The 21,340-nt window shown below is 42.6% G+C and overlaps 1 protein-coding gene across 1 annotated transcript in view; it reads right to left on the bottom strand.

Moving 5' to 3' along the window:
- Positions 1 to 20,821, bottom strand: part of SLC17A6 (solute carrier family 17 member 6) — a 34,084-nt gene extending 13,263 nt beyond the window's left edge. The window contains exons 1-3 of the mRNA XM_009935999.2: positions 20,031 to 20,821; positions 16,860 to 17,112; positions 15,848 to 15,966 (exon numbers count right to left, since the gene is read on the bottom strand). Coding sequence (XP_009934301.1) covers positions 15,848 to 15,966; positions 16,860 to 17,112; positions 20,031 to 20,116 — 458 coding nt within the window. The 5' untranslated portion in view covers positions 20,117 to 20,821. The remainder of the gene's footprint in view (positions 1 to 15,847; positions 15,967 to 16,859; positions 17,113 to 20,030) is intronic.
- Positions 20,822 to 21,340: the final 519 nt, after the last annotated feature.

Below are 21,340 nucleotides of genomic sequence, written 5' to 3'. Positions count from 1 at the left end.
TACTCATTGAATATCGCTGATTTTGATCCCAACAGCATCCTAAGAATTGCTTCAATTAAAGCACATTTCAAGGTCTAAATAAGTGTGTGAAGTGATTTAATTTTCAAAATTCCACTGCTTTGACTAAATTTTAATTAAATTCAATTAATGTCTGCCCCTTTTAGAATGAAGCCTTTTCTCTAGCATTGTTATATCTTTTATTTATGTTCATTCATTTCTTTATTGTGGAAATAATCCTTTCTTTCCCCCCATTTTGTTTTCGGTGGAACTATGCAAAAGGATGAAGCCAGTAGCAATGACTGGCCACTTTCTTTACACAAAACTGTGTAATGCTAAGACGAATCCTGGAGACATCTTAAAGACAACATCACAGTATCTGATGTGGAACTGATTTGACAGAAACCTTTAACCTTAGCATGTGTTCTTCAGAAATTGGTACAGTGCCATAAGTTAGTGAGAAACAGACCTTGGGCTAAAGAAGCAGGAAGCAGTGCTAAGTTCCAGGATGAAAATTCTTCCCAATGACATCTATGTTTCACATTCTCTAGTTAGAATTACAGCCTGATACGAATCTTTAAATAGCAAACCGAGCATACTCCACTTCTATTTGACAAATATTAAAGGGCAGCAGAAAAAAATCTTCCTGGCATGGTAAGGAAGCTTTGTTAAATAGTTCTAAATCTGGTCTCTCATTGTGTTTCCTGTGATCCCCATCCCGTGTTAAACAAGATCTAGCTGGCTGTGCAGCACATTTCTGCCTTTGTTTGGCAGCATGTTCAATACATTTACTGGGCCTGACTGGTGCATGTGTTTGTGTTGCACTGTGTGAACTACTTTGGCCTGAATCTCTCTTTAGTTTTAATTTCTTTATGAGTAAGATTCTACTCCGAAAGTACATGCAATTCATATCCTTACATTTTAATACCCTCCATATGTTCACATAAACTACAATGGTATCTTGGTTTTTTATTTGCTTTTTTCCTTTATTTATTAAGGAGAAGAGTTTGAGACTCACAGGAACTTTGTTTGTGATTTTTACAAATTCTTTTAGAATGTTAGGTGTCCCTGTTATCAGTTTTTGAAGAGCAATAGATTGTAACGGTCCTAAATGTTTTTTGAGAAATTCCTTATTTGATGTAAGCAGGAAGAAAGGACTGTTTGGTTTGCAGCCTTTCCTATTTCTTTTCTAAACAGATGTTTAGCTAAATGCCTAATGCAGCAAGACGGTTTTACAGTTGTGACTGTGCATAGACTTGCTGGAGCAGATTCATAGCTAGTGTGAATCAGTGCAACTCCTTCTAAATCCCTGTTCATGTTAAAAGTGTGCTAAGATAGAATATTAAAAAATGTCATCTCTTTCTAAGGATGAGATTTGCAAAATTGTTATGGTATGTAACTGTTTCTTTGAGGAAATTTAATCTAGGTTTTTAATCCTGTATCTGAAATCAGCTTCTGTTTGCAACAACTGAAAGCTGTTTTTCCTAGGATTGCCTTTGTTCTTGTGTTTATGAAAGAGAAGCTGTTTCCTTGAGTCTGTTCCTTCTAGAAGAGAAAGGAAAATGTAATCTGAGGAATGATCAGAGACATACATCTTCCCAAAGAAAATCTTGCCTGTATTTAGACATGCAAGTACCAGTGAACATTTAGTTACATTGAGGAGCAGATGATGCACTAATTCCACAATGCCACTTGTAAGTCAATTCTTGCTCAGAACTATGCTTTATTGGAACAGACTTCTCAAAAACAGATCAGTTTTTCACCCAAAAAGTCTATGGATTTAAGGGTAGAATAAATTAGAGTTAAATTATCATTCTTGTCAGAAATGGCTTTTTTATCCTTTTTCTTGAATGCATATGAAAAGCGATACCATGAATTTAGTGCATGACAGTTTTAGTGAGTCAGTTTCCTTTATAACTCTTAGTCAAGGGGAAATACATATTCCTACATTTGCTTTGCATCTCTCAATGCACATCCATAAATATAATCAGTATTCCTCCTTCATGTTCTTTTGTCTTGTTACTTTTATTTTACCTCCAGAAACACTAAATTATTCTTCCCCAAAGAGTGTTGTGATAGAGTTCTGGGTTTTGTACAAACCTCCCATTTTATTGTTTTAAATATCTCATCTAAGTAAATTTATTATGATTTAGATCAAATAAGATTATTTCCAGCTATGATAAATCTGAATATATTTTAATGATGCTCACATTCAAATATATTTAATTGGGAAATGGAATATTCTGGTTGTTCCTAAGGCATTTCTAAGGTGCTTGACTGACCCACACATCAAACCCCAAACTTATGATTTTCTTTTTCCGTGCTTACCTTTTTGTTATATTTATTAAGCTAGAGATTTTATGACCTGTTATACTCTTTAGCTTCATTTCTGCTTCTCAGACAATTCTCATTTGCTCAATCTTGCTGCAATGTTAACTCCAACTTTGGGTTAGAAACCATATTTTTCTTGAAGATCCTTATGTTTCCATGACAAATCGACAGTATGTGGGGTTCCATAGCTGTATTTATTGCAACTGAAGATGGATTATGTTCATTCTCAGACAGACATGGTTCCCTGTTTAAAATAAGACTTCCAGCCTGTTTAGGAGTGTTCCTTCCCATCCCAAATCCCACTGCATTTTTTATACATGTATCTGTTTGTCCTCTTGATATTCCAATATCACCTAGAAAGGATAAGTATGGCCCTTATGGGATACACAGTCTTACAGATGCCATGCCCTGCTGTGCATTTCTTCAGCCACACTTTCTGCAGTGGCACGGGCTTATGGAGCAGGCTTTGTCCCTCAAGCACAAACACCACTAGAGCTCAGGTCTCTTACAGACTCAGCCAAGCCTTGCTGCATGTCCCTTGGGTTGAGCTCAGCCTAGGAAATCCATGAAGCTGTGCTGCTGAATTTTCATTCAGAGATATCCCTGAACATCCATTTCATGCTGGCAACACTCCAAACCCCACAAAACATGTTTTAATGCCACAGCACAAATGAAGAGCTTTAGCAGATTGAAGGTAAACTCTGGGAAAACTACACTATGCCACAGAGACAGAGCAGGAGAGGACAATGACATTGCCATCATTCTTGGCCCTGGAATGGAGGTGAAATTAAAATGCCTTGACATACCTTCAGCAGTCCCTAGACTTGGGGGAAAATTCCCTTCTGACCCAAAATCAGCAAATGTGTAACTATGTATGGAAGAAGATAACCATATACAGAAGATGACAAATTAATAAATACAGTTGTAGTATGTCAATGAAAGGAAAAATAGGTAAATCCTGGCCTTCAGAAGTGACCAGAATAAGCCCTGAAACAAAGAATTATGCTTTGTTTATCTATTTCTAGACTCGGTAGACTCAGTCCCCAAAGACAGAATCTAACGTTGATCCTCAGTGTTTTACTGACATTGGCATTATGTGAAGGTCATGAGCTGTGACTTAGTCCTCCTGTAATATAAGTAGTAATAACAGCAAAATCATATTTGACCAAGAGACATTTGGGATGGGAGCAGAGGAAGGAAATGACTCTGACAATTCAGGAAAAATGCTTAGAATGGAATGGGATTGCAGAGGGAATTAATCTTTTTGGGTTTCAAGCCAATTGGCTCATTTTTTTCTTTGGGGACAAACTAAAGAGAAAGAAATGCATTTGTTTTCACCTCTGGATTTCTCATCTCTGCATCTGTGCAGTCCCACTATTCTCATCTACTTTTTTCAGGCATTTTGTATTACTTGAGCATTCTGCATGGAAGTGCATTATAGATATTGTTACTTGGCTGGAAGATGTGCCAGATCAAAAAGGGAGCTGAGAACAGTGGGAGCAGAGATATGTGCCAAATGCTGAATGCCAGATGGGTGACATATTGGGTTACTCATGTGATATTTGAAAGTGAGGGGTCCTGGTTGGAAGCATCCTTTTACCCCAATGACTGGGAGTGAAAATTGCTACAAGGATTCCATAAAGCTAAAATTCCTTTCATATGTATTATGGGGGGCAGTCAATTCCTCAGTTGTCTGAATCCCAAGTATTTCTATTTATGGGTTTTTTTTATATAATTGACAAATTTCACAATAATCTAAGTCTCTCTGTTCTCTGCATAAGTGGTCCAGCTTTGTGAAAACGACACTGTTATGGAAATCAAATAATATGTCTTCTAATGCATATGAAGTACATTAACTAAAGTTTATCCTTTAAAAAAATAAAATCAGGGAGTAATTCTGTATGTTCAAATCAGCATTTTTTAATGTTTATTTAAAAGATAAAATATTTTAGGTTTGAGATGCTTAAATATATGCTGTATCACTGAATTGTGAATGCCATTTCATTAAAATCCAAAATAATTAAAGAATACTAAGTATCGGTCACTGACAACTACAAAACAAGATTGCAGATATTTTAATGTTTTGCATTGAGAACTATGAAGGCATAGAAGGATTCACATCACTCTTCATGATAACCAAAAGAAGTTTTCAATGGCTTCAATAACAAATTAATTCAGGACTGTAATTGTATATTTTTCACCTCCTAAAAGCCACTGATCAACATTTCATAGGAGACCTATCTACAGAATAAGAAAGTTTGATTCTTTTGTTAGTTTTCTAGGGAAATGGAGGGAGGGGGACTGAAAATATTTCACGATGCCACAGTAAATTATATCGAAATATTATAAGGTGTTTTATCATGACTGTAAACAGAAATCTATGGAAAAGGTAGCCCATGTTCATTTCTGGGACTTACAACCTCTGCACTAGACAATTTTACCGTAATACTGATCATATTATAGAGGGCATTGTTTTCATTGGGTGATGTATCTGTATTGAACAAACATTTTATTTGTAAACAAATATAAGCATTTTTACTAGTCTTAGATAAGATTCGTCTGTTAGCTAAGGGTGGAAGCTAAGGAGGAGTGAAAACAAGAGCTTTCCTTGCAAAGTTTTCCCAACCTGGTCTAAAGATGAGATGAAAATTCTGACATTAAAAAAAAAAAGGAAATTTATTTGGATTCAAGTTGGTGAGCTGGTGATTGTCATTCCTTTTTCTTAGAGAAAACACAAATGTTGAACAAAGACATATCAAACACACGTAAAAAAATACACTGGGTCTTGACTATCCTTTGGTGTTTTTTCTTGAACAGTGCTTGCCTGGGAGAGTCTCAGAGCAGGGGCAGCTCTGGGCAGCTGAACATGTAGCACACAAAGTGACTTTTTAGACTATTCTGTCAGTTAAAGATTTCTAAAATTTATCTTTTACTCTGATTCTACCTACTATCACTCATCTTTGACACATGTCCTCCTGCAAAAGGCCAACAACACAACATAGAACTGATTATGTCAGATTTTTATACAACCCAAAGAATTTCGTGTCTGAGAGGAACTGTGAGGCTGAATGCTGGATTAAATGCTTCATTTTTTGAGTAAAACATAATTTCTAGTGATAAAAAGTACAGGAGCTAGCTGGAATGCCTGTAGGCATGCAGCAGTTTTTCAGAATCCTTCCTTCTGCAAATGTTGCTAGCAATGACAATTTGTGACCATCCTTTTTAGCTTACTTTTGTCTTTCAGTTATGCAGTGACTGAATCTAGAGAAATTTTGGGAACTTATCACTTCCCTTCTTACAAAATGTATCTCTACCCATATGAGGTGTGATGAGGTTCTTCTCAGACTTCGATCCAGAACATGAACATTTTGTAGACCTGAATTTTCTGTGGCTGATCAGCCAGCTTTGAAGATAAACAAATCCCAAAATATTCACAACTCTTTCAGCAAAATGGACTATGCAAGGGCTGGATCAATCACCAGAGTGAAATGGCGTGCAGAAACTAAGTCCATGTGTACCAGTACCACAAAGGCCCATTAGCCTTCTGCCTGCTCCAAGCCCCACTAATGCTGCTGACTCTTACAGGTCAAACCAAGCCCCTAAACAATTTTCAGGCTATGCCTTCCATTGCCTGTTGATAGACCTGGTTTTTATATGTCAATGTGTATTTCATGAAGAACTTGGGCACCATCAGATGACAGCAGCGTTGCGATTGATGCTGAATGTAAAAGACTCCTGGGTCATTAAATTCACATCGTTGCTCTTACCAGCAAGTACATTACATCACCCTTTCATAAGCAGATCAGGTTCTATCTCAGAAGTAATTAGCATTTGCCCTACTTATTTTGGAGGCCTTTCCAGCTTCTTACTTCCTACATCCAGTAAATATCTTGTACCCATGCAGTTTTATTTTAGCGGTTTTAATCTCTGCAGTTTATCCGAATAGCAATCCTACCTTCTTCCTTTTGTCTCACTAAGCAAGCCAGGCCCTGTTCACCTCATCTCCTTTATTCTTCATTCATCTGATCACCCTACCAACCCTCTCTCTCCCCTGTTTGAATTCAGCTGGGGAAACTCTGAAATCTGTGGTTTCATTCTACAACTCATTGTATCCATGTATGCCTAACTAAAACTCTGATTCATTCCTTCTAGCTCATTAGCTTTGGGATGGCTTGCTCTTTAAACACATAATCTGCTGGATCATGTTTCAAACCAAGACCATCTCATTCAAATTACCTGCAATTCAACTGTCTCTGCTGATTTAGAGATGCATAATACAGTTATCAAAGAAATCATCCAGATTTTTTAACTTTAAAAAGTTTTGTGGAGCTCGTTGAGAGGATAACTGCTGTGTGTTGGTCTCAAAAGCTACATCTGTACTTCTTTGTGGAGTGTTTTCAGACATATGGACCATGCGTTACAGCTGATTGTATCTGGACTGCTCAAAGCAAACGCAGCTTCCCTCAGAGAAAGTGACTGTGACATTGGTGTTTTTACGCAACCAACCTGAGCAGCATGTGGTTGCATGAAATCCAGTGTGCGTATCGTACTGGGGTGACGTATCAAAGCAGGTAGAGGTGAGTAAGGATACCTGTTGGACAGAGTGGCTGGAATTAACTGTCAGAACTATACATGGGTTTTGTTTCAGAGAGGATTAGTCTTTTCCCCTCTGAAAGGAACTCCGGTTACAAGGTAGGGATGCAGTAGGGATTCATGGAGGCTTAGGACATGGTAGAGAACTGGGAGCAAAGTTATTTGACAGCATTGACATATCTGGATGATAGAATCCCAATAAAAAATAAGTTTCTTTATCAGCTTGGTCTGAAAACTTCTAGTGTATCTTGATGTAAACTGTGTGGCAAATTTTCTACAGATACTGATTTCAAAGGATTTGGATCCATGGAGGATCCAATGCAAAAATAAATCCAAACTTCAGACATAATCCTGCTCTTATTAGTTGTATCTGAACAAGCAGGGCCAAATTCTGAAATCTTTATGCTTAGTCCTGAAATAACTCATCAAGAGTAAATGCAGTTCTCTGCATTTAGTACCTTAGTGCCGTTCTATGTCCAAGTAGTTCCAAAAGTACGAGTCAACTGAGAGTTACACAGGTACCTCTCAGTAACAGAGAAAATGATATTTTAGCCTATAATGTACTTACTTGAGGGTTTCTTGGAAGTTAAAAATTTAGCACTATAAATAATGCTCTTACTGACTTCTCTAAAGAATATTTTTTCTTGGTAACATAGTGTGACATTTTTTGCATTTTTTCAGCTGTTCGGTGTGTGTCAGTGGTTACCTCCTTGACTGCGAACTGTGAGTAACCACTCATTTGGAATATTTACATTACCTATAATGACGTTTTTCAAGTGTGTACCTATCATGTCACTTGTTCGTCTCCTTTGTAACCCAAATGCTCCCGATAATATTTCTCTTACGCTAGTTGTCTTTTTGGTCTGTATCATGCTGATGGCTCTTCTTGGGACAACTTCTATTTATGTTTATGTACTTGAAATGGACTACATGAAAATGAACCCGGTATGGGGAGATGCTGTTTAGATATTCAGTGACATATATCATCATTCTGACTTTTCTCTGGTACAGGCTAATTTCCTGATGACTCTCCTGACTCCTCTACTGCAGACATATTCCTATGAAATGCTCACCCTGATTTTTTATGGCTTCATAAATGATAGAGAGAATGTAGTGTTTTTTCTGAATCGGGCCTTTAATTTGCATAAAATGACACAGGGCTAACAAAGCTGGGATTATGCCATGAATATTGGAATGGTTGATGAACTCAGCTGCTCAGCAAAACAGTGTAAGCTACCTTGACATTAGAAAGGAACACTTGTTCCCAAGTGCCAGTCTTAGGTTGAACACGCTTCTTGAGAGAATCACTGAAAACCGATCCTCTTTGCTAACAGTCTGTGGCTGAAAGCCCTAGGACAGCAGCTTTCTTTGGCTTTTTAAAAACATGATAAAACAGGTTATTTTCATTCATATGTGTACAAGGGAGGAGGGGGATGTGCCTGTGTGCCCTTCATACTAAATCCTATTATAAACCCTTCATGAAGCATTAATATGTAAAAGCCGACCTCCCGCCATCTAATCTAGTATAATAAGGGCTTGGATACATTATTAATTTTTGTCACACATCTGAGGCCCCGTTTTAACAACCAAAACCCCCATCCAAATCCCTTGTTGCATCATTAAATTGTGAAAACAGCTTCATCATTCGTGACAGAAAAATGGAAGGACCCTGAGCCATATGGCAGAGGGAGCAGAGGTACCAGCCACCCCAAGATGCTTCCCCAGGCCCCTTCTTGTGGTGACTGGTGCTTAAAATACCCTGCAATGGGTGACAAAATAATCTTGGGGTTTTTGTGCAATATTGGCTTCTTTGCCTGGAAGCAGATGAACCCAATGCCAGTGCCCGGGATCGGAGCCTAGTCGAATCTGCAGGATTTTGAGCTGAACATGAAAGGTGGGGTTGGCAAGTACAGCTTGGGGGGTTCACTCTGACAGCACAAGGTCAGCTTATGTCTTCAGAAGTCAAGAAGCTGGTTCTTGCCTAACCAGGCACAAATTCCCTGGTCATGCTGTGAATTATACGTTGTCTGCAAATCAGAAAAGCACATAATATATCTATCTGCTCAAGGGAAGTGAATATTTTCTCTTTTTAAAACAGAAAAATGTAAAGATGTAAAGTTCTAGGAAATCTTTATACTTGTGTTTCTAAATACCTTTACCTTACATTTTTTATGCTTGTTGTCATTAAGGCTGAGTTCTGGAGAAATATCCTGATTTCACTGACACACTAACAGCAGAGTTTGAGTGAGTATGTTTGGGACTCTGAGATGAGATGCACTGACACACAGTTGTCTGAAATATCATTCCGTTTATTCATGCAAATAATCCTATCAGATTACTTGCTGGGAAGCAGGATTTAGCCCTTAATAACAGGATGAATGGTACTTTAAAAACAAAGATGAATTTGAAGCAAAAGGTTAATTTATATGTTTTCATTCAGGCTAGAATGTGACAATGATGAAGAGTTCAACACAGATGAGAGATAATTGTCTTGTAGAGAAATTTAGTATAGTTATATAGTGACGATTCTTAAGGAGAATAGTGCCAGGCTTTGTGGTTTAACAGATAATGAGAATTATACATCATTACCATAGAATGATAAGATGACTTTAATGTTTTTTAAATTGTCATTCTATTCTGGCCTTTGTATTTCTTTGTGTAAGAAAGTTCTAATGTTTGAGTATACACAAATGAGCTAAAAGTGTCCTTCAGCTGTGTTTTACCAAAAAAAAGTTTGTGATTATCGCAGATCTATTTTTGGAAGAGTACTTGGCACATACAGTCAAAACATGTGTTTGTGTTTTAAATATAAAACTGAAAACTTGGCAGTTAATTCCCTATGCTGTGCAATCTAACCATGACCCGTTAATTTCAGAGACTCTTTCCTGAATTACAGCAGGTATTTAAACTGTTCACTTAGGAAACCAGTGAGAAAACACAGCCACAGCATTTTGGTAATGCTTTTGGTAGGGCAAGGGGTTTGTTAAAGATTTCCAGCATGGTTTTTGAAGAATTTTTAACGAGTGTATCAGAAGTTAAAATATAATGATATTTAAATGATCCTGAGATGAGGTGGTAAAAGCTAGCACAGTTTCACACCTTTCCATATATGTGTGACAGCACAGCAGGTAGTTTATTCACAGACAGCTGCAGCTTTACAATAGCATGAATGTGGAATAGGAAACATTAATTTAAATAAAATTATTACATTTCTAGAGTGAAAACAAAACTAGTGCTTAATTTTAAGGCTACCTAGCCTGACAGTCGCTATGGCATTAATCTTTATGTTTCACTTGATTATCCCTTATGTTTTGCTTAATCATCTCTGTACTAAAAATGTTTTGTAGTAGCTAAAATATAACTTCCAATGCAGGAATTTAACACCCAAAGAAGAAGAATCTATCATATAATTTCTGTGGTTGGACCAGTAGTGGCTATTTGTGCTGTTAATATTTATGCTTTTTTCATTTATATGGCTGTCATTTACTGATTCTTGTTAAATCTTTCCCTGGGACTAAAGCACATATTTACACCCAGCAATTTTTTCCAGTGGAGTTATATGCATACTTCATGATCAGATTACCTTCTAGTATTCTATTTGATGTACTGACATTCTCAGCACAGAGTTCTTGCTGTTTCTTTCACTGTGTGGAATTATACATGACGATCTTCTAAGCAATTAAAGATCTCTAAATAAATCTCTAATTTTTTGACACTTGTATCAATACACATGTACCCAAATTACCCACAACAATCCAAGGTCAGTGTCATCCCCCTATATACACTCACTGCACTAAACAGAAAAAGAAGCATCCCAGGATTACATCGACTTCCTTATTAGAGCATCATGTTGGCAGCTCATGGTGGGTTTCTGGTCCAGCATGGCTTAAGATGCCACTCAGCATGATGGCTTTTCAGGGTGGATCTCCACTCCCTGCTGTTACTTCGCACTGGAGTGTTGTATGTATTGAACAGAACCGGGTTTACCGAATGGTATTTAATACGTCATCTGATGTCTGGTCCTTTTTGCACCCACAAGTTTATCAGTTTTTATACATATTCCTAAAATGGCTGACGAAATGTGAGGATCACAGTAGGTCTTGTTTAAGGACTATTCAGCAGTATCGTATTTTTGAAAAATTCATATACACTAGCCGGTTAATCATTAGTCTCCCAATGCGATAAGTATCACTAGTCCAGTTACAGACACTCACTTGGTTGTGCAAAAACACAAAATTAAGGGATTTCATCACAGCACGTGGTGACCTATGCAAATACCCCAGGTAACCCGGGATCTTTGTACAGTAGACAGGCAGAGATATGCATATGCTGGGAATGACACAATACACCTGAGGTTTGAAGTGCTTCTTAACTCATTTAGTTATCAGAATAAATCTTCCTGGAGGAGCGCAGAGTCAAGAAAAAATGCACCAGTTTCCAGTTTGCTGTTTTCAAAGCATCGGAACAGTGAAATCTCTTTATAATATGGTTGTTCAGATATTAAAAAAAAACGTAATTATTAAATGACATTTCCGAATTTCATATCAGAATTTTGCGTTCCTTGCCTTGTTCTTGAACATTTAAACACCTTAGCCATTGCATTCCATTTATGCCAAATTTGGAGTGATAGAGTTGAAGAACCACCAAGGTACAAATTTATTTTTCCTTCTTTTAATAAGATTTTAGTCACTGAGAATGATGATTGTTTTTTAAAATTTGTAAAGATGAGATGAGTTCTGATTAGCCCTAGCCAAAGTTCTTTTCATGGACTAAGTGGAAATTAAGGCTAGGTGGGGTTGGAGGACTGTCAGCATTTCATACCCTTTCTGTTCACATCGTATCGTAATCATATAATGACAGCCCCTCTGCTGGGAGCCTCTGTAATGCTGACATTAAAACCTGTAGTTTAAAAGCATTCAAATGAGATTTATGTGCTTTTAAACGCCATTAACTGCCATTATGAGTAATAGCTCATCTGATTAAATAGTGTGGATACATGGTACTAGGGCATCACACTTGAATTTTCTTCTTTTCTTGTATTTTTCAAGGAAAAATACTTTTAAACAGTGCAAAAGCATCTCAGTTCCTTCCTCCTGAAAACCTTGCTCACATTAGTCAAAATCCACTGTGATTTAGTGAAAAACACAGCATTGAATCCACAACAATCCGCCCCGAAAACCAAAGTCTCGCTCTTTATTCCCTTTTTGGGGAAAAACTTTGCTTACTAATCAGAAACACTTTACTGTTACTAATAAATAAACATTTATATTATTTTGGATTTGTCTCTGGAATCTGCTTGTCTGTTCTGGCCCCTAAAGTCTCAAAAGCTCTGAATCACAGCTGATTTCCTCTTGATAAAGATAGTTACGTAAACATCTCTGCGTGGACCATGAATTCTGCTCCCAATGTACTGCAGCCTGGGGAGAAGGGCACTGTTTTTAGTCTAAGACTGTACGTATGTTCAAATAGGAGAAATAACCTAGATCGGTTGCAAACCTGGATGTCCACGTGACAAGATGCCTGCTCTAAACTACTAGAGCCTGCTCAGTACTCTCTGCTATCATCATGTCATGCTTAATCCATGGCAAGGTTAATTGTTCGTTGTTCATTGAGAACTTAACCCTGAGAAAAAGGATAGCTGTAATAAACCCTACCCATGGGACCCCGCGCTGCGCGTCCTTTGTTCCCCCAGTCTGCTGTGGTGGGTTGCACGGTGCTTTCATAGCAGCACCTTCCAGAGGCAGATTCTCCTCTGGGAGAAGAGGTCTCTAGCCTCTCGTGGCAAAAGGGAATCCTCTTCTATTTTCACACACTACTCAAGGGATGCAAGTTTTAAGCTTCACCGGTTGCAGATGAGGGGGCACCTCAGGCCTGATGCGTGTCTTTTGAAAAATTCTGTTGCCTTGCAATGTACTGAGGGTTCCCTATTCCTGCAGAAGTCAGCAGAGGTTGAAGTGTTCAGGAGCACTGACCTTTGCAACATACTAGCCCATCTCCTACTGACCACCTGAGAGGTAAGTGCTCGGGAGATGTGCTGTTTCTGAATGTTCTCTGGAGTTTTCGAACACAGTTTTGTTCGACCTTGTTGGTACTACAGCAGCATATATACACCTCTTTTAAAAAAAGCCTTTTTCTCAGTGTTCATCTGAAAATAGAGTATTCTCAGTGATGAAATATGAGATAAATTGAGATACAAGCTATCAAGTGTAAATTCCTGAGAAACTCCATTTGCTACTTGCAAATCTGTAAATCACTAAATCTGATCTGTCAGGAATAACGGAGAGCTACACGTGATAAGAGCACTGGGTCAAGGCAGAACAGAATAACATGCAGCAACAGCCTTGAGTTCTACAAAGGATTTCAGTAAAATGCTACCCATCAACAGACTCAGTTGAAGAAAATATGTTAGACAGTTAGCTCAGGGTCGCTAATTCTTGATTGGCAGTAAGCATTTTAAAACAGGAGTAGAATCAAAATAAACGGTTTCAGCCCAGCTTGAACCTAATGCGCCATGTGTGGAAAGGTTTTCTTGATACCACAGTAGAGTCATTTCTTTTACGTTTTATACCTTAGTAGAACTTTTGAATTATGTCAACCTAATCTCGATAATTGGTTGCTAGACTGAATCTTAATGTCAGTCAAACTCAGTGCCAGACGCTCAGCAGCTCCCTGTCAATAACAAATTAAGCTCACAAAGCACACCTTAACCTTCCTCCCAGTTTCCTTCCTCTTCGCATCCTGGAGTAATTTTTTCATTCATGCTGTCTTTTCCATGTGATCGTGATCTCCTTTCCTTCCAGGGAACAAATGTCTTGGAAAATCACCCTTTTTCTTGAGCACAAGACTGTTTCTCACAAACCATCTTGAATCTGGTGATGCTGTTCTAGAGTCTATTATTTTTTATGCAGAGCACATCTGAACTTTGGTTTTCTGTATAAATTCAGAATTACTCTGAATGCAAAGGAAACTATTGACACCACAAAGACATTCAGTGAAGTTTGTTTAAAAAAACAAAATTACTTGGCTGTTCTCTATCACTGTGTGAAGGAACCGCTTGTGGCTGTGGCACGAGACATGTAAATCAGCAGAGACTTCTATAGTAGCTCATATTCTATTGGTGCTGTAGGCCTCTAGGCCTGCATACTCACTTGGCTGACTTTTCCTCATGCAGTTTCTGGAAAAGGATGTGAACATCAAGGCTTGCACCCAATTTTGGGTGCCGCTTTACCCTACAGTCATCCTTTTCATTTCAAGTTGAATGTATAGATGTCAAAATCTCTTTGTACTGTTCAGGCACTAACTTGACTTTTCACCTCCTCAACAACCTCTACATCTAACCACTCAGCACGCTATACTCTGCCATTTTTATCTACACACTAAATATAAATCACAGCCACTATCCCTCTTACACTATTTGCAATTCTTGGCATGTATGTCATACCTAGTTCCTTAATTAAATCTGTGATTTACATAACCATTTGCCTTGTGTTGGAGTTGTCTCAGAGGCTTCCACAACAGTAATAACTAACCACTAATCTGTGAAAATTGCTGCATTAAAACACACCCAGGTTAATAACTGGAACTAGTCTTCGTTTACTGTTGTAAACGTGAATGTTTGTGAAGAGGAAAATTGGATTCACATATGCCAAGTTGTGTCTTTCTTTCAGAGTTTGCCTGGGAATGTCCCTGCCATTGTCTTGCAAATCTTTGTAGTTGCACCACTTTAAATCTGGACTGATTCAAATGACTGTGTGAAGATACGAAAATGCTCAAAGGGGGAAGAAAAGGAAAAGAACTCTTTAATTGGGTGTTAATTGTTATTTGAAATAGCCTTTTACGTTTCTGAACCGTTATCAGAAAGATGGCAATTATAAACAGACAGGCAATGGATACCCCAGTTTAATAAATGTTCTATTTTGGTTTATTTGCTTTAAAAAGAGGGATATTAGGATTATCTCAGTTACAGAGAATCTCTCCATTAGCAAATACTCCTCATTTTTAATGTAGGTCTCTGTCTATAAGTTATTTACCTTGGAGAGAGCTTTTTTTTCTGTAGCTCCCCTCTCTCCTCCCCCTCTTCCTCAAACAAACACAAGTAATCTTGCTCGCCAGGCAAAGCGTCTCTGCCTATCCAGGCCTACCTTTGATGTCCCACGCTCCTGAGCAGAGTTAAAAGTAGATATTTCTGGTTTTAGTATCCATTTGCACTTGGTTTGTTATTGTTTTGAAGAGTGGCACTAGGACCTTCGCTACTTCTGCAAAAGATGAGCCTATGGCATTAAGCATGGATGTGAAAGCCTCATGTGTCTTGAATACTCAGTGGATCTAATTAACAGGTAGAATCGCACCCAGGGTGCTTGAAAAATTGCCAGACACCATAGAAACGAGTCCTTAAGTCCTCGCACCATCTGCACTTTCTTTTCATTGTGGAAGTCTCATTGAAACATGTTTTTCTACCATTCTAAAATCATTTGTGCGTTAATGGAAAATTCCTGCTGATGGTTTCTCTTTTCATTACAACATAAATCATAAAATTCTTTCATTCAATCACGGGAAAAAAAAACAAATCTCTCAAGCTTTGATGAAATAATGAATCTTTGGATTTGCCTCTGAATAGGGGCTGTGCGAAGATCATTGCCGCAACCCCCTCCAACGACTTTTTAAAGGAAAAAGAAACCAACACGAGCCTCCCCCCGCCGAAGCCGAAGGGGGCTGGCAGGCAGCTTACCACTGCCCCCCCCCCCTTCCCGCAGCCCACAGCCTTCCCCCCCGGCTCAACGCCGCTGCCCTGGCAGCCGGGGCGGGTTGCTGCGGGGGAGCCCCAGCTCCGGGGAGGGGGGGGGTGTCAGGGTTTGGGGGCCGGGACCCGCTCCCCCCCCCAGCTCGGACTGGGACAGGGCCCTGCGGCTGTCCGGGCCGCCGTTACCTGTTGGCTGCCAGCCGGGACGAGATGTACCCGCCGGGGATCTGGGTGATGATGTATCCCCAGAAAAAAGAGCCGTGGATCATACCGACTGTTTCGGGGTCCCAGTTAAACTTCGCTTTCTTCCAATGCGAGGCACCGGGAGAGGAGGAGAGAAAGAGAAGAGGAAGGCTGTAATTGGGCCAGAATAAAGCATCCACCCGCAGGAACTTCATACCTGGGGCTGGAGGGGTTGGGATTTCTGACGCCGGCGGTGGCCCTTGATGGCCGGGGCACAGGGACCGGGACGGGGATACGGAGCACCGGGACCCGCTCGCTCTTTGCCCGCCACAGCAAACCCCCCAGCTGCCCACCGGATAGATAACCAGCGAAACAAATTCGGTAACAGCAATAAAACCAGCACCTCCGTGGGACACGGGGGGGGCAGGGTCGCTCCCGAGTGCCCGGGGCGGCTCGGCCGGGGAGCTGGGGGCACCCACTTCTTGGTCTGCGAGAGTAGGGGCTGGTTTGTCTCCGGACTTCTGTATTTGAAACTCAACCGTATTTAGCATTCCCCTCTATCTCACTGCGCGATAATTCGCTTTAAAACGGGTCTTGGCATTTAACGCCTTTTTATCAAGGCAAATTCCTTCATCCCGGTGTTTTCAAACTTTACCGCACCGCCGACCCCCCCCCCCGCATCCGCGGGCAGTCCTCATCCGACGCCCTCCTTCTCCATCCCGTGCCCTGCGGTTATTTTTGCGAGATATCTGCGCTTTTCAAGGTGGTGGGCAATGGGAAAAAAATAGTACAAAAAGTCCCCGCAAATTAGTACCGCAAAAGGAGGTTGAGAACCGAAAAGGAAAAATAGGAATAATGGGTGGAAATTTTTTCTCCTTCAAGAAGGGGGCTTCCGTGCTGCAAAGGGGGGCGGCGGGGCCGGGCAGAGGTGGGGGGTCCCGCTCGCCTGCCCTGAGGTGCTTGACCTGGGAGCTGTACTGGGAGGACACGGGATTTACGAGGGAAGGGTTCCCACCTCTTTAATAATTTTTCCTCCTCGGTGTATGGTGCTGTTATTGACCATATCCACGATGGCCACTCCCAAGTTACAGCGGATCCCGAAGGAAATGCAGAATCCCAGTCCGCTCATGATGGCAATGATGTACCTCCGGGGCAGCCCGAAGCAGGTACAGTCGCACAGCGGGGCTTTCTTCTCGGGCATTTCCACGGGCTTGCCATCCTCCGTCAGCTCGATGGTGTCCCCGGGCTTCTGCCTCTTCTCCAGGACCCTGCCCGACCCGGGGAGGCAAAGTCAGCCCTGGACGCCCGACCGGCTCGGGCAGCCGGAGCCCGAAGCTCACCGCTCCCCCCGCCCCTCGGGCTCGGTTTGGAGTGATTTGAGGACTCAGCCCTTGTTTTCCCTTCACCTTCAGCAGTTCTCTGGCAGTGACCTGTGGGAGTCACGATTAGTCAGCCCTAACACCCCCCCCCCCCCCCCCCACGCCCCGCCGCAGAAGCCCGGGGAGGAGCTCCAGCTGAGAATTGCTCATCTATCATTAAAGACTTCTCCTTCGCTATGTAGGACGCATGAAGAAGACATCATCTGTAACCACTGCAGAGGCGCCATGTTGAGTAGCCCAAGAGGCATAGGATGGAAACCGAAACAGTCCTTTGGAGAAGGTTTTATCTCCTCCTTGCTGTGTTAGAAACACCAAGGGGGATGAGCTTGGTGTGCATCTCGCTTCAGGTCTGGGAATAAAAGAAATGTTAACAGAAAAAAAAGAGGGAGGGGAAGGGGTGTAGCGACACTGCTACTTATTTTAGATTTGCAAAATGGCTGTCACATGCAGTGGAAGAAACCACGACCGCCTGCAGAGAACTGCCAGCTCCGGAGAAGTCCTCCCAGCAGATCGCATCTGCTTAGCTCCGCGGTGGGAGCGTGCGGCCGCCCGGCAGGTTTAACCTTCCCAGGGCAGCTTCCAGCTCCAGCCCAACGCCCCCGCTCCCTTGGTTTAGCACGAGAACCCTGTCTCCTAGAAAACACTGTGCAGGAATCTGAAGGGGAACGGTTAGATGCGGCAATTTCGAATCAACAGAAAAATACCGAGAAGAAACCCCTGCCATCCACGGGAAGCAACTTAGAACATTTCGTTTTATTTCTTCTTTGTTGGAAAAGCTTTAAAAATCCCGTGTCAGTAGTAAGAAAGACCGGGTTTATCGAACAAGCGTCGCATGCCGAATGTCTTCATCTTCTTTTATCATCGAGATATTTAAAAGACAGAAAAAATAACGGCTTCCATCCAAGCTCCACCGTCCTGAGGAGCGAATATGCGACCGCTTCCCGACACTCGGGACTCTCCTACCGCTGCCCTCACCCCTGCTCTGGGCGTGTTGTCTCACGTCAGAAATTCTCCTCGGAGGAGCATCTCTTTGAGGTTAACTCATCCGGCTAATGGGGCAGTAACAATTAGCAGGAAAAGGCTCAAAAGCTTCTCCGTGCTTTGGAGAAAATACCGGGATATTCTCCACTAGTTGCTCAGTTGAAATTCTCCCGATTTTTCTTTGCTGGGAGAATTATTTCCACGCTTAAACACCGCAGCATTAAGAAATGTCTTTAAGTTGTGAATAAAATAAACCTGCGTGGGGTTTTTCTTCAGAATTCGTTCGTGCGAATAAAGGATGGTGTAGAAGCGTTTTCTCCCTGAATAGGCTCCGCGTCTGCGGGAAGACGCTAGAAATCAGTGCGTAAGGGACAGGAAAACTATTTCAGTTCTGAGAATCGGAAACAAAACAGTTCAGTCCCGTGAGTAGAAAAAGATGAGTAAATCGCGCATTTGTTAATCAAGGGGAGAGTTCAAACGGACTTTTTTTTTGAAAATACAGACACCGTTTCTCCATTATTCACTGTGTGACTATATAAAAAGCAGTAGGCATGATCGTTATATTTCTATGTTGTAGAGTCTTTGGGGACGAAAAAAGGGCTTCTTTCCTTAATGGTATTTTAAGCAATTATTCTGGATGATGAATATTTATTTTTCTGACCGTTGAAAATGACTTAAATATGACCAAAATCTGTAGGCTGTTCAGTGCGTTTGTTGATGGCTTTGGGTTTGCTTTCGGCTTTTCAAAATTGTACCCTTCCTACTAAAATGCAAACCTTAATTTTGCCTTTATCACTTGACTGATATGTCCCCTTTCCTGCCAATGGCAGCAGAAGTTGTGACTCATGCTGTGGAACAGCCTTGTGCCTGTGCCCAACACTGCCGCATAGGTATGGAAAAAAGACTTTTACGTGACCTACCCTCGGCAGATAAAGCCGCAGTTATCTTTAATCTGTAATTCGGAAATAAAACCCCCAGCTTCGGGGTAATTTCTAGCAGAGGGGACGATCGAAAATACATTGGGATTTCACAGACTATTCTCAAACGTCCTGGAGGTCACTAAAGTAGTAGCCAGACTGGATGGGGCACGGTGTGTCAACTTCAGTGCATAGACTTTTTAGGTATGCGAGAATTTGGGCTTTTTTACCTGTGTGTGCAGGGCTCCTAGACGGTAGAAATGTTCTGTACACATAGAAACACACTGTTGAGTGATGCCTTTCAGTTTAGCAATTGCATCTGTGTATTACTTATAAGACCAGTGGATGCTTCTCAAGGCAGACTGATAAATAATTAAATACATCTCTCTATATGTTTCAGCTTCGGGAGAAAAAAAAAATCGTTCGGATATCAATTATTTATACACCTCCATGTTTATCTTCCTCTGACGACGAATTACACAAGGGACGAGACTAATCGAAACCAGGAAAGATTATTATTATTATTTTTTAATGATTGGTAAAGGCAGGGGCAAAGATCCTACGACCACATTGCAAAATTAACACAGAACAAAAATACAGGGAGCCCCTCTCTCCTGATTATGATTTCAAGATGGGATCCCGGTTTTGCGGGAGAAAGGTGGGGTAATCTTTCGCTACACGTTTACCGACACCCTCCACGAATCAGACAGCGAAGTTGCGAGGGTGCCATATTGTGAAGCCTCAGCACCAGTTTCCAGGCTCCAGCTCACATCAGCAGCATCTCACCAGCCCCCGGCCCCTCCGCCGCGAACCTCCCCGAGGCATTCGCCCTCCTTCCCCAGCTAGCCGTTGGGCAAAGCTCCCAGTTATTTCTGGGAAGTAGAGTCCGGTAAGAGATCTCAGCCTTACCTGTAGAGTTGACCAAGCGATTTGCCAGCGAAATTCTTCAGTCCCTCCTTGCCGGGGGTCAAAATCCTTTGTTTTACCGACTCCATTCCTGCAGGGATGCTCGCTGGGTTCTGCTCTGCTCTGGGTAGGGCACCGCTACGAGCGGCGATGGTTCATATCGGTCCCATCTCTTTAACTTTTCCCCCTCATCAAGCGGCTGGCAGCGCACCTCCGGGAGGAGGGAGAGCGGGAGGAAGCGTGCGCGCCCGTGTGTGTGTGCGAGGGGGAGACGGCGTGCGGAGCCGGGGTGGGGGGGGGGGGGGGGAGGGAGCGCGCCTGAGTGCGGCGGCGAGCGGGGAGCCTGAGCGCGCGGCGGGCGGCCCCCGGGTTTCCCGGCAGCGCGGAGTTGCCGGGCACGGTCAGAAAGTCTACTCGGCCTCGCAGGGTGCGGCGGGTGGCGGCAGGGCCATGCCCGGCTGGGAGGGGACGGAGGTCCCGGCGCGGGAGCGTGCCGAAGCGCTCTCGGCGTGGCGCTGGCGGTATCCCCGGCTGCGGAGCTGGAGGGGGAGGGGTGCGATTCGCCGCCGAGGGCAGGGAGCTGCGAAGCACCCCGCGCCCCGGAACCGCTGGCTGAATGCCGCAGACGGCGAGGAGCCCCCCTCCCGCCCGCTCTTCCGCGCAGCGGGGCTCCTTCCGCGGCCGCGCAGGGCTCGTCCCGAGGAGGCGGCTGCGGCGGCGGCGAGCGGCACCCTCAGGGCGCCCGGCCCCCTTCAGCACGGCGGACAGCGCCGCGTCCCTTCAGCACCGCGGACAGCGCCGCGCCCACGGGGGCGGACCGCGCTCCGCAGCCCGCGGGGAGCCGCGCCCCCGCCTCCCACCCGCGGCCGTCTCGGGGGGATGTGGAGGGGGGGCGGCTTCGCGCCCCTCTTCGGGGCCATCCCGGGGCCGCGCCGGGGGGCTGGCTGCGCGCTGGGGCGAGAGTCGCCGATCCATTTGTACCGTTCGCGTGGGGAAGGGGCACGGCCTTCACGCAGTCCGTCGCACGTCTGGGGAAGCAGGGCATGAACCGCAAATAGTGCTGCTCTGGCTATAAATAGAGAACCCCCATTCTAAAGGTGTATTTATCTCTTTATCCGTGTTTACTCGCACAGCTTATTTTATATCATATTAGGCATCCATTAGCGACTGCCTTCTCTTAGGCATTTAATATTTTCCGCCTGTTTTGTGTCCTCTGCTTTCACGCCTCCGAGTAGGCCAGCATAACATTTAGACTTCATTTGTGGTATTTACAGCACTGCAATGAGCTGGGCACATTATGAACAGAATTATTT

Source organism: Opisthocomus hoazin, chromosome 7 (assembly GCF_030867145.1).
Source record: "Opisthocomus hoazin isolate bOpiHoa1 chromosome 7, bOpiHoa1.hap1, whole genome shotgun sequence".
In the NCBI taxonomy this organism is placed as follows: domain Eukaryota; kingdom Metazoa; phylum Chordata; class Aves; order Opisthocomiformes; family Opisthocomidae; genus Opisthocomus; species Opisthocomus hoazin.
The sequence above is the reverse complement of the archived record's forward strand: the minus strand, read 5'-3'. Positions and strand labels throughout refer to the sequence as shown.